The sequence below is a fragment of the Panthera tigris genome, chromosome A1 (assembly GCF_018350195.1).
Source record: "Panthera tigris isolate Pti1 chromosome A1, P.tigris_Pti1_mat1.1, whole genome shotgun sequence".
Taxonomy (NCBI): domain Eukaryota; kingdom Metazoa; phylum Chordata; class Mammalia; order Carnivora; family Felidae; genus Panthera; species Panthera tigris.
Window position 1 is genome coordinate 186,946,426 of NC_056660.1, and position 12,369 is coordinate 186,958,794.

At 50.0% G+C, this 12,369-nt stretch overlaps 2 protein-coding genes across 10 annotated transcripts in view; both read left to right on the forward strand.

Annotated features, from left to right (window-relative positions):
* Positions 1-12,369, forward strand: part of CCNJL (cyclin J like) — an 82,877-nt gene that overhangs the window by 48,851 nt on the left and 21,657 nt on the right. For 4 of the 8 annotated variants that reach the window (XR_006220248.1, XR_006220242.1, XR_006220241.1 and 1 more), the window contains exons 4-6: positions 3,840-4,142; positions 5,975-6,134; positions 7,622-8,107. Coding sequence is in view for 3 of the 8 variants with exons in the window: in XM_007077608.3 (XP_007077670.1) it covers positions 3,840-4,142; positions 5,975-6,134; positions 7,622-8,045 (887 nt within the window). In the remaining 5 variants the exon portion in view is untranslated. Of the gene's footprint in view, positions 1-3,839; positions 4,143-5,974; positions 6,135-7,621; positions 9,716-12,369 lie in introns of those variants that run through there. The other 4 variants (XM_007077608.3, XM_042993218.1, XM_015535481.2 and 1 more) reach the window with 2 other exon arrangements.
* PWWP2A (PWWP domain containing 2A) overlaps positions 8,039-12,369 on the forward strand; it is a 127,456-nt gene continuing 123,125 nt past the window's right edge. Inside the window, exon 1 of one of the 2 annotated variants that reach the window (XM_042993206.1) lies at positions 8,039-8,107. The gene's annotated coding sequence lies outside the window, so the exon portion shown is untranslated. The remainder of the gene's footprint in view (positions 8,108-12,369) is intronic. The other variant, XM_042993197.1, reaches the window with a different exon arrangement.

A 12,369-nucleotide genomic window follows, 5' to 3' on the forward strand; every position in this document is an offset into this window, starting at 1 on the left:
TCAGTTAAGCATCCTACTCTTGGTTTTAGCTTGGGTCATGATCTCAGATTCGTGGGGTTCAAGCCCCACAATGGGCTCTGCACTGACAGCACCGAGCCTGCCTGCAATTCTGTCTCTCCCCCTCTCTCTCTGCCCCTCTCTCACTCTCTCAAAATAAATAAACTTAAAGAAAAAGATTCTCTCTCTCTCTCTCTCTCTCTTCCACTTCGCCCCCTCCCCTGCTCAAAAAACAAAACAAAACGAGAGAGAATACCATTCATTCTTTGAACGAATACTCATTGGGCAGCTACTCTGTGTCAGGCACCGTGGTGGGACCTGGGGGCACAGCTGCAAATGGGTCAGACACGGTTCCTGTCCTCATGGGCTTAGGCCCATTAATGACCTATTGGTCAGGTGCTAGCCATTAATATCAATACTTGATATTAAGCAATCTGAGCATGAGAAGTACCTTAATGACAGCCAGTGGCCTCTGAACTGAGCGCTGAAGGACACACAGGAAGGTGAGTGAAGGGATGAGCACTCCCAGGCAGAGGAGAGGTCCTGCATTTAGGGAGGGTATGGGGGCTGGAGAGGCCTGGTCAGCCAGCCGCACCCCAGGATTTCCAGCCATACAGGAGGCTCTCCCGCCTTGGACAGCATTGATCTTGCCTGTCCTGCCTGAGTTGCCCAGGTGTGCAAGACCAGGGAAGGTGTGAGCTGTGGAGGCGGTGCTATGCCAGGCTTAGGCCCTGCTGGATAAGGGCTCTGGCAGCCGAGGCTCTGGGGTGGCTGTAAGCTGCATAGGAGCCGGTCAGCCATCAGTCTCTACTCTTTGCTGCTTTGTATATTTCTACTTGCTCAGTTCCTGCCCATCAAAGACCAGAGCCTCACGTCACACCAACTTTGCCCACTTAGTGGACTCTTTTAAAGCTTGCAGAGAAAATAGAGACACTGGCTTCCCAGAGTCCAATGTTTCGTTTCTTGGTGACACTTTTTTTGACATTTTTTTTGTTTGTTTGTTGAGAGAGAGAGAGACAGAGCATGAGTGGGGGAGGGGCAGAGAGAGGGAGAAACAGACTCTGAAGCCGTCTCCAGGCTCTGAGCTGTCAGTACAGAGCCTGACACGGGGCTCCAGCTCCCAAACTGTGAGATCATGACCTGAGCCAAAGTCAGACACTTAACCGACTGAGCTACCCAGGTGCCCCTCTTGGTGACATTTTTTGAGGCCTTCCTGAGAAATGTGTTGTATCTGCTGTAAGGCAGCCTGAAGCGGCTACTTCCTCATCTCTCCTAAGAAGCATGAAAGTCTGGTGAGAACTGGGTCACAGGGTACTCACAGTTGTGCACAGGTGTGCGGACCCTTTGTTGCATGCTCTCTGAGCTCAGCTGGGCCACCCCACCGCCTCTTCCAACACTCACTCAGTAGTGTTCTGCCCCTGCTTAGGCTGGGCTCGGAGGCTACGGGCGACCACACCAAAGCCAGGCCTCAGGGATCACCATGTGATGTGGGGCTTGGCCAGAACAAGGACAGTGGTCGGGGAAGGCTTTCAAGGGTGAAGGGTGGGGAGAGGTTGGCAGAGTGAACAGGGGAAGGGGAAGGGTGATCCACGCTGGGTAGATGAAGGCTCATGGGGAAGGGGGGCACGGGGCTTTCGGAGAGTGCAGTGACAGAGGCCTCAGCCAGGTGTGCGTGGTTTCTGCAGGGTGAGGTGGGTTTAGGCTGGGGGGCCTGCAGCCGCCCCACCTGCAGAGCTTTCCCCAGTGGGAGCTGCCACTGGAGCTCTCCACCACTGGTGACCACTGGGGATTGTTCTGTAAACACCTCAGTTCCCTTGACCCTTGAGGATAACTCAAGACTCGTGTTTAATTTTTGTTTGTATCTAACTCCATGTGGCTTTATTTCATGGCATTTATTTCCAGAATCTTCCAGTATTTACTCATTGTTCCTTCAGAGGAACCTTCTGAGCCGTGTGACATGCCTGTTTGTGGGGTTTCACATCTTTTTGCCACTGCCCACGGATAGGAGTATATCCCAGTTATCTATTCCTGCCAAACAAATCATCCCTAAACTTGGTGATTTAAACAACAGTGATATGTGGGAAGCCTGAGTGGCCCAGTCGGATAAGCAACCAGCCTTCAGCTTAGGGCATGATCTCCTGGTTTGTGAGTTCGAGCCCCATGTCGGAGGGGCTCCAGCTCAGAGCCCGGAGCCTGCTTGGGATTCTCTCTCACCCTCTGTCTCTCTGCTCCTCCCTCCTCTTTCTCTCTTAAAAATAAATAAATAAACACTAAAAAACAAAACAAAAAAACAGCAATGTGGGTTGCATGGGGTTTCCTCTGCTGGTTTCACCTATGCTCATTCAAACAGCGCTGGAGGGGCTGGGCTAGAAGGTCCTGGATGGTCTTGTTCTCATGTCTGAGAGTTGGCGCTGGCTATCACCTGGGTTCCTCTGTTCTTGTGGCCTCTCCACCTCCAGCAGGCTAGGCTTGCTTCCTTACATGATGGTCTCAGCATGGCACTCCAAGGGAGGAAGAAGGTGGGAGTTGCATGGCCTCTCTAAAGCCTCACCTCAGAAGTCCATAGTGTTACCCCCACCCCAGTTGCATTAAGATATAATTGGCACATAATGTCATATTAGTTTTCAAGTGTATAAAAATGATTTGATATATGTACCTTTTGTACGCATGTAAGTTTAGTTGACATCCATCATCTCACACAGTTACAAATGTTTTTCTAATGATAAGAACTTTTAAGATCTCTCTTAGCAGCTGTCAAATACACAGTACAGCATTGTTAACTAGTCACCATACTGTACCTTACATCCCCGGGGCCAATTTATAGCTGGAAGTTTGTACCTTTTGACCCCCTTCACAAGTTTCCGCCATCCCTGCCTCTGGTAGTCACCAGTCAGTTCTTTGTACCTTTGAGTTTGGCTTTTTCAGATTCTGCATGTAAGTGAGACCATGCAGTATTTGTCTTTCTCTGCCTGATTTATTTCACTTAGCATAATGCCCTCAAGGTTTATCCATGTTGTCGCAAATGGCAGGATTTCCTTCTTTGCATGGCTGAATATTATTCTATTGTACATAAATACCGCGTTTTCTCTGTCCATCAGTGGATACTCAGGTTGTTTCTCAGTCTTGGCTATTGTAATTAATGCTGCAGTGAACACAGGGGTACGGATAACTTCAAGATCATGTTCCCTTTCTGGCTTTCCTCCCTTTCCTGTCTTCTCCCACTTACCAGTCTTTCCTAGGCTCACCTCCTAAGCAAACTGTTTCTGAGGGAATCCAAGCTGAAAAGCTATTGACAGGGTTTGAACCCAGTACTGAGGACAGTGGAGAGCCATTGAGGGGCTTTTCTACATGTGGGGGGACAGGATCAAATTTGCAAGGTCATTCTGACTGTGGCTGTCTGACCCCGTGACCAGTCCTGACATTGTGTTAGTGAGGACCAGGCAGGAATGGAGAGAGGGCTCCCTCATCCTCCAGGCCCTCACTGCTGTTTCTAACTGCCGTGGAGTGCCTTCTTTGTTCCACGTGCTGGTCTGAACATGTGGTGTACATTTTCTCGTTGTATCTGACAAAACCCTTAGGTTCCATTTTATAGATGAGGGAACTGAGGCATAGAAAGGCCTCTGTGCACAGTCACCTGTGCACAATCACACAGCTGGACGTGATGACTTGGGGATTTAAGCGCAGGGTTGGCGGATCCAAAATGTGTGCTTTTAGTCGCTTGGCAGTGGGGCCTTTTGGCTCTCTGTGCTCTGTGCCAGCACTGTCCAGGCACCGTGAGGTGGGCCTTTGCTTCCTGGGTGCAGGCAAGTGCTGTCTTCCAGTAACGTCTGCTTCTCCTGCAGGTAAGTTCGAGGACAGGGAAGACCATGTGCCCAAGCTGGAGCAGATAAACAGTACGAGGGTCCTGAACGGCCAGAACTTCACCCTCACCAAGAAGGAGCTGCTCAGCACAGAGCTGCTGCTCCTGGAAGCCTTCAGCTGGAACCTCTGCCTGCCCACGCCCGCCCACTTTCTGGACTACTACCTCTCGGCCTCCGTCAGCCAGAAGGACCGGCACTGCCACAGCTGGCCCGCCACCTGCCCCCGCAAGACCAAAGAGTGCCTCAAGGAGTATGCCCACTACTTCCTAGAGGTTACCCTGCAAGGTGCGGCCCGACGTCGGGACCCGTTAGCCCCTTCCCCACCCACAGAGAGGCCGGGATCTGAGAGGCGTGTCCACCCAGGGAGTCCTTGCTGACCGGGGCCCATCCACCCAGATCACTCCCACTTCTCAGGGGATACACAGAGAAGGAGCTAGGATTCTCCCAAAGTACTGCGAACACCATGTAAAGGAGAAATAAAGCAGCTGATATACATACAGGCAGCCGGCACCCTACAAACTTACTGATCACCTGGTAGTTTTTCTTACAGTAACCTGGAACATTCCAAGTGATCCAAATGGGACAGATTTGCAAGTAGGTCATTTTGGAAGAGCAGTCGTCATACAGATAGGGTGAGGGAGGGGGTATGTTTTAGTAATAAAGTTCAGCAATAAAGTTACCCTGTTTGGGGACCTCATGTGAATCCCAGTCTTCCCATTGTCTTAATATCTAGGTACTAGGTAAAATACCAGGTCAGAAATACTGTTGATACAATACCGAATAACCCACCACAAACCAAAATGGTCCCAAGTAACAATGTAAACAGTTACAGGGGCACCTGGGTGGCTCACTTGGTTGGGCGCCTGACTTTGGCTCAGGGCATGGTCTTGCAGTCTGTGAGTTCAAGCCCCATGTCGGGTTCTGCACTGACAGCTCAGAGTCTGGAGCCTGTTTCAGGTTCTGTCTCCATCTCTGCCCCTCCCCTGCTCTCACCGTGTGTCTCTCTCTGTCTCAAAAATAAAATAAAAACATAAAAAAAAAATTTAAAAAACCAATATAAACAATTACAATATCAGGCATTAATTGAGCATGTACCATTGACAGGCACCTTATTTTAGTGCTTTGTGTATATTATGTCATTGAATTTCACAATGACTCCACATGAAAATCACTTCTGTTATTCCTGTTTCACCAATCCGTTTCCTCAACTGATGCTCAAGAGGTGAAGTAACTTACCCAAGGTCATTGCTAAGATTTGAATCTGAGGCGTCTGACTCTGTAACTGTGCCTGTAACTGTAATGCCACCTGCCTTGACTCAGACTTTCACAGGCAAATGTGGAAGTCCTCAAAAATCATAAACAATGTAAGACAGAATGATAATGCACAAATAACCAGTGTCATTCACACAAAGAGTGGAAATTTGAACAGTTTGCCTTTGCACATAAGTAGTGCCTGACTTTGCCATGTTGCCAGATATCTTAGTAGGACATTAAGATTCATTTCACAGCATATACATATACCAAAAGATCATGTTGTACGCCTTAAATGTGCATAGTTTTTTTATTTGCCAATCATATGTCAGAAAAGCTGAGGGTGGGGGAAGATTCCTCCATAAACTAAGTCAGGTGCTGGTTTTAGTTATGTATATCAAATATTTGTGACCATTTATTCATTCAACAAATTTTTATTGGGTGCTCACTGTAAGCCAGGCTTTGTTACCATCAATAAGTAGCCTGTAGTCATGCCCCAAAACAGAAGCTTTTGAAATGCTGTGTCATTCGCCACTAACAGCCAAAGAAGAGACACATGTTTTGTGGTTCTCTTTGTAGCCCATCAGCAAGCCCCTCGCAGCCCCCCAGAAGTTAGGGCGAAATTTTGAAAAATCATTACTCTAGGCTGACACCAGAAATCCCAGACCGAGAGCCAAGGTGTTTAAGATTCAGGAATGGAACTTCATACTCTTTCTAATTTTTCATCTTGTGTGTGTATGCAGCAATGAACAGCCTTGAACCTAATTACTTGTCTGCCAGTTCTCAGGAAGCACAAGGCAGGAAGGAGGGCCACTGGGACTCCAGAGTGAGGCTCTATGAAGCCGACTTCTGTGATTCTCTTTCAGATCATATTTTCTACAAATTCCAGCCTTCTGTGGTGGCCGCAGCCTGCGTTGGGGCCTCCAGGATTTGCCTTCAGCTTTCCCCCTACTGGACCAGAGACCTACAGAGGATCTCAAATTACTCTCTGGAACATCTCAGCACATGCATTGAAATCCTGCTGGTGTAAGTTCCATCCCTGATCTTTCTTTGTTTCCAAAATAATCGAGGCACTTGCTCTGGAGACCCACCTCAGGCGATCTCTCAAAGTCAGAGGGTTAGGGTAGTTCCCCGAGCTAGTGTCTCACAGGAAGTGGGCCATTGTGACTCCTGATAGAATGAGGTTTGCAGAGTTGGTCCTTCCTATTTTGGGTAGCTTTGAATTTGTGATTTTAAGGTCAAGGAGGTGGGGAGAAGAGAAGGTGATGGACACACCCTTCTGAGTGTCTGGGCTGTTTGCTCTGAATCCCCGTGTGCCAGTCAGTCTTATGGGTGATTACACTGAGAGACTTATAATCACCTACTTTGATCAGATGTGGCCACAAAGCTGACCTCTTAGCCAGCTATATAAGAGGGCATGGCTTCCTCGCAAGGGTCCCTGGGAAGCTTGGTGAGGACATGTTCAGTGTATCAGAGGGTACAAAGAGGCAGCACAGACCCAACACCCTGAAACTGATATTGAAGGTGCAGGTGTTCACTGGTGACCACAAGGAGGAGACAGGACAGAGAACCCCAGCCTGGCTGCTGCCCATCCCTCTTCCCCCCAGCATATGGCAGCATCTTCTGGATGCTGGCCCTACTGACCATGGGGCCAGGCCCCTGGAGAGCTGCCTCTCAGCCTCCTGATATGGGAAACTGTGCTAGTAGCTGCCTTTGTCTCATCCCTGTGTGAACTGTCTGCCCTGCTCTCTGGGCCTTGTTTTAAAATCTTTGCTTGTAGAAGGTGCCCAGAAACAGAGCGTATGGTCTGGTCTGAGTGCAGATAGGTGCCCCCAGATTCTTGGCCACCAGCCCTGCCTCTTCACCATGGTTGTGGCTCTGGGATGATCCCCTTCTCAGATCTGCAGCCTCCCTTTGCTCCTGTCTTACCTGAGCCTCTAATAGATTTGTTATTTCAAAAAGCTTTATGGGAAGCTTTTTTTTTTTTTTTTTATGGAAATAAACCTGTTGGTTCCCTTTCCAGAAGGTGAAACTTAGACCCCAGGGGCAGCTTGCTTGGGATCTGTTTGCAGGTGCCTTGAAGGCAGAGGTGCTCATCTAAGTGCCAGGCCCTGTGCCAGATGCCGGGGATGCAGTGATGAGCAAGAGCAGAGGGCCCCCTCCCCCTGGAGCTTGTGCTCGACACAAGGGACTAGGTGGTAACACAGAAGTTATCATCTGGGGGGTTGATCGCCGAGATAGGGCAGTACAGAGGCTTTGGGGGACAGCTAGGCTAGAGTCTGGGGTCAGAAGGGGTTTTCTGTAGGAGGCAGATCCAGGTGTAGGTGTGAGGCCTGAGTTTAGTCAGAGGACAGCGGAGGCAATGCTACAGGCAGTGGGTGTGGGCTGGGTACCACCCTGAGCTCACAGCACACAGATCTCGAATCCCACTTAGCAAGGGAGGGAGGGGCACACTCAGGTGTCTGCTGCTGTGGCCTCGGACCTCAAGTCTTACCCGGGTCCTTTCCTTTCAGAGCTTATGACAATGTCTTCAAGGATGCTGTTGCGGTCAAGAGCCAGGCCTTGGCAATGGTGCCTGGCACGCCCCCTGCCACCACCCAGGTGCTGTTCCAGCCGCCCACCTACCCCACCCTGAGCCAGCCGACGACACCAGCCCTGGCGCCATTTCAGACCCCCGTGCAGGACCTATGCTTGGCCTATCGGGACTCGCTGCAGGCTCATCGCTCTGGGAGCCTGCTCTCAGGGGGCTCTGGCTCCTCCCTCCATGCCCTGTACCCCACCCTCCAGCCCCTGGACGTGTGTCCCATGTCCCTCCCCACGCCCCTCAGCATGCAGATGGCCATCGCAGCTGAGCCCAGGCACTGCCTCACCGCCACCTATGGAAGCAGCTACTTCAGCGGAAGCCACGCGTTCCCCACGGGCTGTTTCGACAGATAGGGCACCTTTGGGCCACACAGGGAGCCCTTGGAGACCCACCTGGGCAGAGGACGAGGACACAGGTGAGGGGAGTTCAGCGGAGTGAGGCAGTGGGGAGGCCATCCCCACAGAGCCTCATTGTTACCCTTGAACGGAGAGGGTTCATGTTCTTTTTAAATAAAGCTGACCCCCAGAAAAACAGTCCATGACAACCTCCCCCGAGAGCATTCCTCTGGAAAGCGTCTTCCACATATGTAGCTGGGGTGCAGGGGGATGGCTCGGCCACCACCCTCTGGAGGAGGGACCCCCTGAATTGAGAAAGACTTGGTGAGAGGCCAGGAGACTGGAAACTGAATGCAGACTGCCAGTCCATGAGCATGTTTGGTTTTTAGCATCAAAGACTTCTTTACTTCTCGCCAGTGGCAGCTACACTGAAAAAGAAGGGGACTGCATGATGTATCCTCAGGACCCCAGCAGGTGCTGCATTGGGTGCTCTTTCCCTGCCTCCATACAGAAGAGCTGTGTGTGTGTGTATGCCTAAGCGTCGACCTTCTGAGGCACGGCGGGCGGCTGTCTTGCCTTTGTTGTCGGACCTAAAACCTTATTAGGCCTTTTAGATATCTCACATGCTGCTGCTTCCTGAAGTGACCTAGCTTTCTGTTCAGTAAGATATCTTGTTTACATAGTGTATCAGGGATTTTACGATACTTGAAAATTCCTTAGGAGAAAAAAAATGTTGATCGCCACACTGCCTGTCCCATGCAAGGGCTGTAGGTTCGGACCCAGTTTGTAACAACAAGCAGGTGGTTGGGGAGAGCAACTCCCCAGGCTCTCAGTTCAAGAAGATTCCACATCTTGGATGCTGTGTTCACCTGTAGAACTTTGACAGCCACCCAGAGGAGAAGGTGGTTGAAAGGTAGACAGAGGTTTACAACCAACAACCCTAACCCTGCTCCACCAGGTGCTTACGGTGTGTGAGTTTGGCTAATAGGAAAGGCTACTAATGTGGAATGTTTGCTTCGTGCCAGCTGGAGTCAGGGAGCGGGGCATGGACAGGGGTGTATATCATAAATACAGGCAAGCAATTGGTTGGATCGAAAGCCAGTGTTTGGGCACCTACAGCAAGAGGGCCCTCAGGAAGACTCTCATAACCATGTGCAATATGTTTTTATTCTGACTCATGGCTTGTGCTAGTTGTGTTTTTTTGGTTTGTTCCGAGTCGGGGGGATACACTGTTCACCCATCAGAACTGGGAGGTGTAAAGAACAACGGAGACATTTTTTTTGTTTGTTTTAAGAAGAACCCATTTTGGTTTTCTTGGCTTATTTGCCCGTCAGTGCAGGAGACTGGCTCGGGGACTATCAGGAAGGCGGCCATGTGCTGCTGAATTGGATCCGAAGGTGATTTTCAGAGCAGATGAAGGCTTCGGTGTGGAAGCAGAATAAGAAGAGGTAACGCGAATAAGGCACCGGTGCCGCTGTGTCACATGAGTGTGGGAAGACTACGCGTTTGTTTGTTGCTTTTCTCTTTTTCCTTTGCCAACCTCCTTCTATTTATGTGAGACTGGTTTGGATTCCAAGTTGTTGTGTCTGTCTGGCCTGGGACTGGGGCTTGTGAAGGGCCCCCCAGTAGAGCCTCACAGCCAGCCCAGCACGCAGAAGAAGGCGTCTTGCAATAAACAGATCACCTGCTCCTGGTCTCCGTTCTTTTCCTGGCCTTCGACTCTCAGCCAGCCCTGTCGGTGTCTCTGCTCCCGCCGAGAGGCTGTGGGGGGGTGGGCTCTACAAGACTGGCTCCGGTGGAGCTGGGCCTCTCTGGGGACACCCGGAGTAGAGCTTAACACCCCTGCCCTACTGCTAGTAGTCAGGGTTCCCCAGAGAAACAGCCCATCATATCTGAGAGATTTATTTATTTGCTATGTTTTAATGTTTATTTATTTTTGAGAGAGAACGGGCACGTGCGTGCATGAGCCGGGAAATGGCAGAGAGAGAGCAAACGAGAAAGAATCCCAAGCAGGCTCCATACTGTCAGCACAGAGCTCAACACGGGGTTCAAACCCTCAAACTGCGAGATCATGACCTGAGCCGAAATCAAGATTTGGATGTATATCCGACTGAGCTACCCAGGCACCCCAGAGAGATTTATTTTAAGGAATTGGCTCACACAGTGGGGGCTGACAAGTTAGGAATTTGTAGGGCAGGCCAGCAGGCTGGAAATTCGGGTAAGAGTGGATGTTTCAGTTGAGTCCAAAATCTGTAGGGCAAGCCAGAAACTCAGGATTTCTGTTACAGTCTCTGAAGCAGAATTCCTTCTCCAGGAAACCTGTTTTTTGCTCTTAACAGCCTTCACCTGGCTGGATGAGGCCCACCCACGTGGAGAGGAGTCTCCTTTACTTAAGGCCTACTGATTGTTAAATGTTAATCACATCTACAAAATGCCTTCCCAACAACATCTAGATTAGTGTCTGAACTGCCACACACCATAGCCTAGCCAAGCTACCACGTAAAATTCACCACAACCACTTACTAGCTGTCCGGAGGGAGTTGACTCAACTGTTCTGAGCCTTAGTCTTCTCACCTGTTAAAATGGGGGTGAGAACACTTGCCTCACAGGGTTCTCATGAGGATTAAGCAACATAAAGCATGTCAAAGCCAAACACAAGGTCTACTTTAAGATGTACCATTATTTTATGCACCAGTGAGAGAATTCAAGAAAAACTCACCAACTAAGCCATGACATAGTGTTTAAGATACTGCTGATTAAATAGTGTACTCTTATTTCAGGAACGTTAACACGTAAAAATATGTGTATCACAGAATGGATGGACTATATATCTGCAATTATGGAGAGTGTCAGACTCTTTTCTGACAGGAAGAGAGCCCTGCCCTCTACCCACCCAGGTTCCTGCAGGAGAGCCATCCTGGAGATCTGGTGTCCCTGTGGAGCTGAGTGGTTCTCACTAAGCACGGATGCCTTTAGTTAGGAAGGGGAGGTGTGGGGAGAGCTGCCCAGGGCATGAAGCTGACGTCCAGCCCCAGGAGGTGTTTGGGAACCGTGTGTGTGGGCAGGCAGGGCTGGGCTGGGGGCAGTACTCTCCATCTGCCATGATCAAGTCAGGCAAGGCAGGAAGCTAGTCTAGGTGTCGGGGACTCGACAATAAGGCAAATTCTGGGTTTACCAAGAATACCCACTTTACTGTGCCTCTGTCTTTAGGCTTCAGGTTCTCCACCTGTTACCATAGAGATGGTTGAGTTGATGGGTGGTTTTCGAGCACTAGAGGGAAACTGAGCCACAGAGGCCCTGGGCCCCTGCCTTTCTTCAACCAGAGGGATCCGCTTGTACCTCTCCCACACATGGGTGTTCTGTGTTAGATTTTCTAAGTTCCCATGCTGGGCAGTAGTTCGGAAAGCTTGAAAAACACAGAGATGATTGAGGTGCCTGGGTGGCTCAGTCGGTTGAGCATCTGACTCTTGATTTCGACTCAGATCATGATCTCACGGTTCGTGAGTTCAAGCCCCACACTGGGCTTTGTGCTGACAGTGAGGAGCCTGCCTAGGATTCTCTTTTCTCTCTCTCTCTCTCTCTCTCTCTCTCTCTCTCTCTCTCTCTCTCTCCCTCCCTCCCTCCCTCCCTCCCCCTCCCCCACTTGTACTATCTCGCTCTCAAAATAAAAACAAACAAAAAGAAAAGCATAGAGGTGGCTTTAAAGGCCCTGCCAGGGCTGACATCTAGTTCAGTCCAGAGATTTTCAAACGTGAGCAAGCTGCAGAATGACCTGAAATCTCCAAGAGGAGTGGGGCCTGAGAATCTGCGTTTTTAGCTGGCTTCCCAGGGATTCAGATGCAGGTTTTCTTTGAAGTTCCAATAAAGGACTGAATGTGCAGACCCTGGATTGTGGGCCCAAAAGAGAGTAAGGAAACCGCATCCCCGGCTGAATTTCTGCACCATCTGAGTTCCAGACCTAGACTTTGTTCCATATTTAGTTGTCTGTGTTTTATGCAGTATTTCTGTGTGAAAGATTTGGACATGCAGATCCATTTTCCTAGGAGAACCGGCTTCCCTTCAGGTTTAACATCACCAGTGCCTGGATTAGTGCCAGTCAAGGTTCCACTGCCCTCTGGGTTTAGAGTCCATCTCTCCAAAGCCATCTGTTCTGTCATGTGAATAGAATACTCTTCTCCCTTAATCCTTTAGATCAGTGATTCTCAGCAGAGCTCACTTTTGCCCCCTAGAGGACATTTGGCAATGCCTGGAGACATATTTGGTTGTCCCCACTGTGGTGGCTGGGGGCCAGTGGATAGAGGGCAGGGATGCTGCTCAACATCCCACAGCCCAGGAAAGCCTC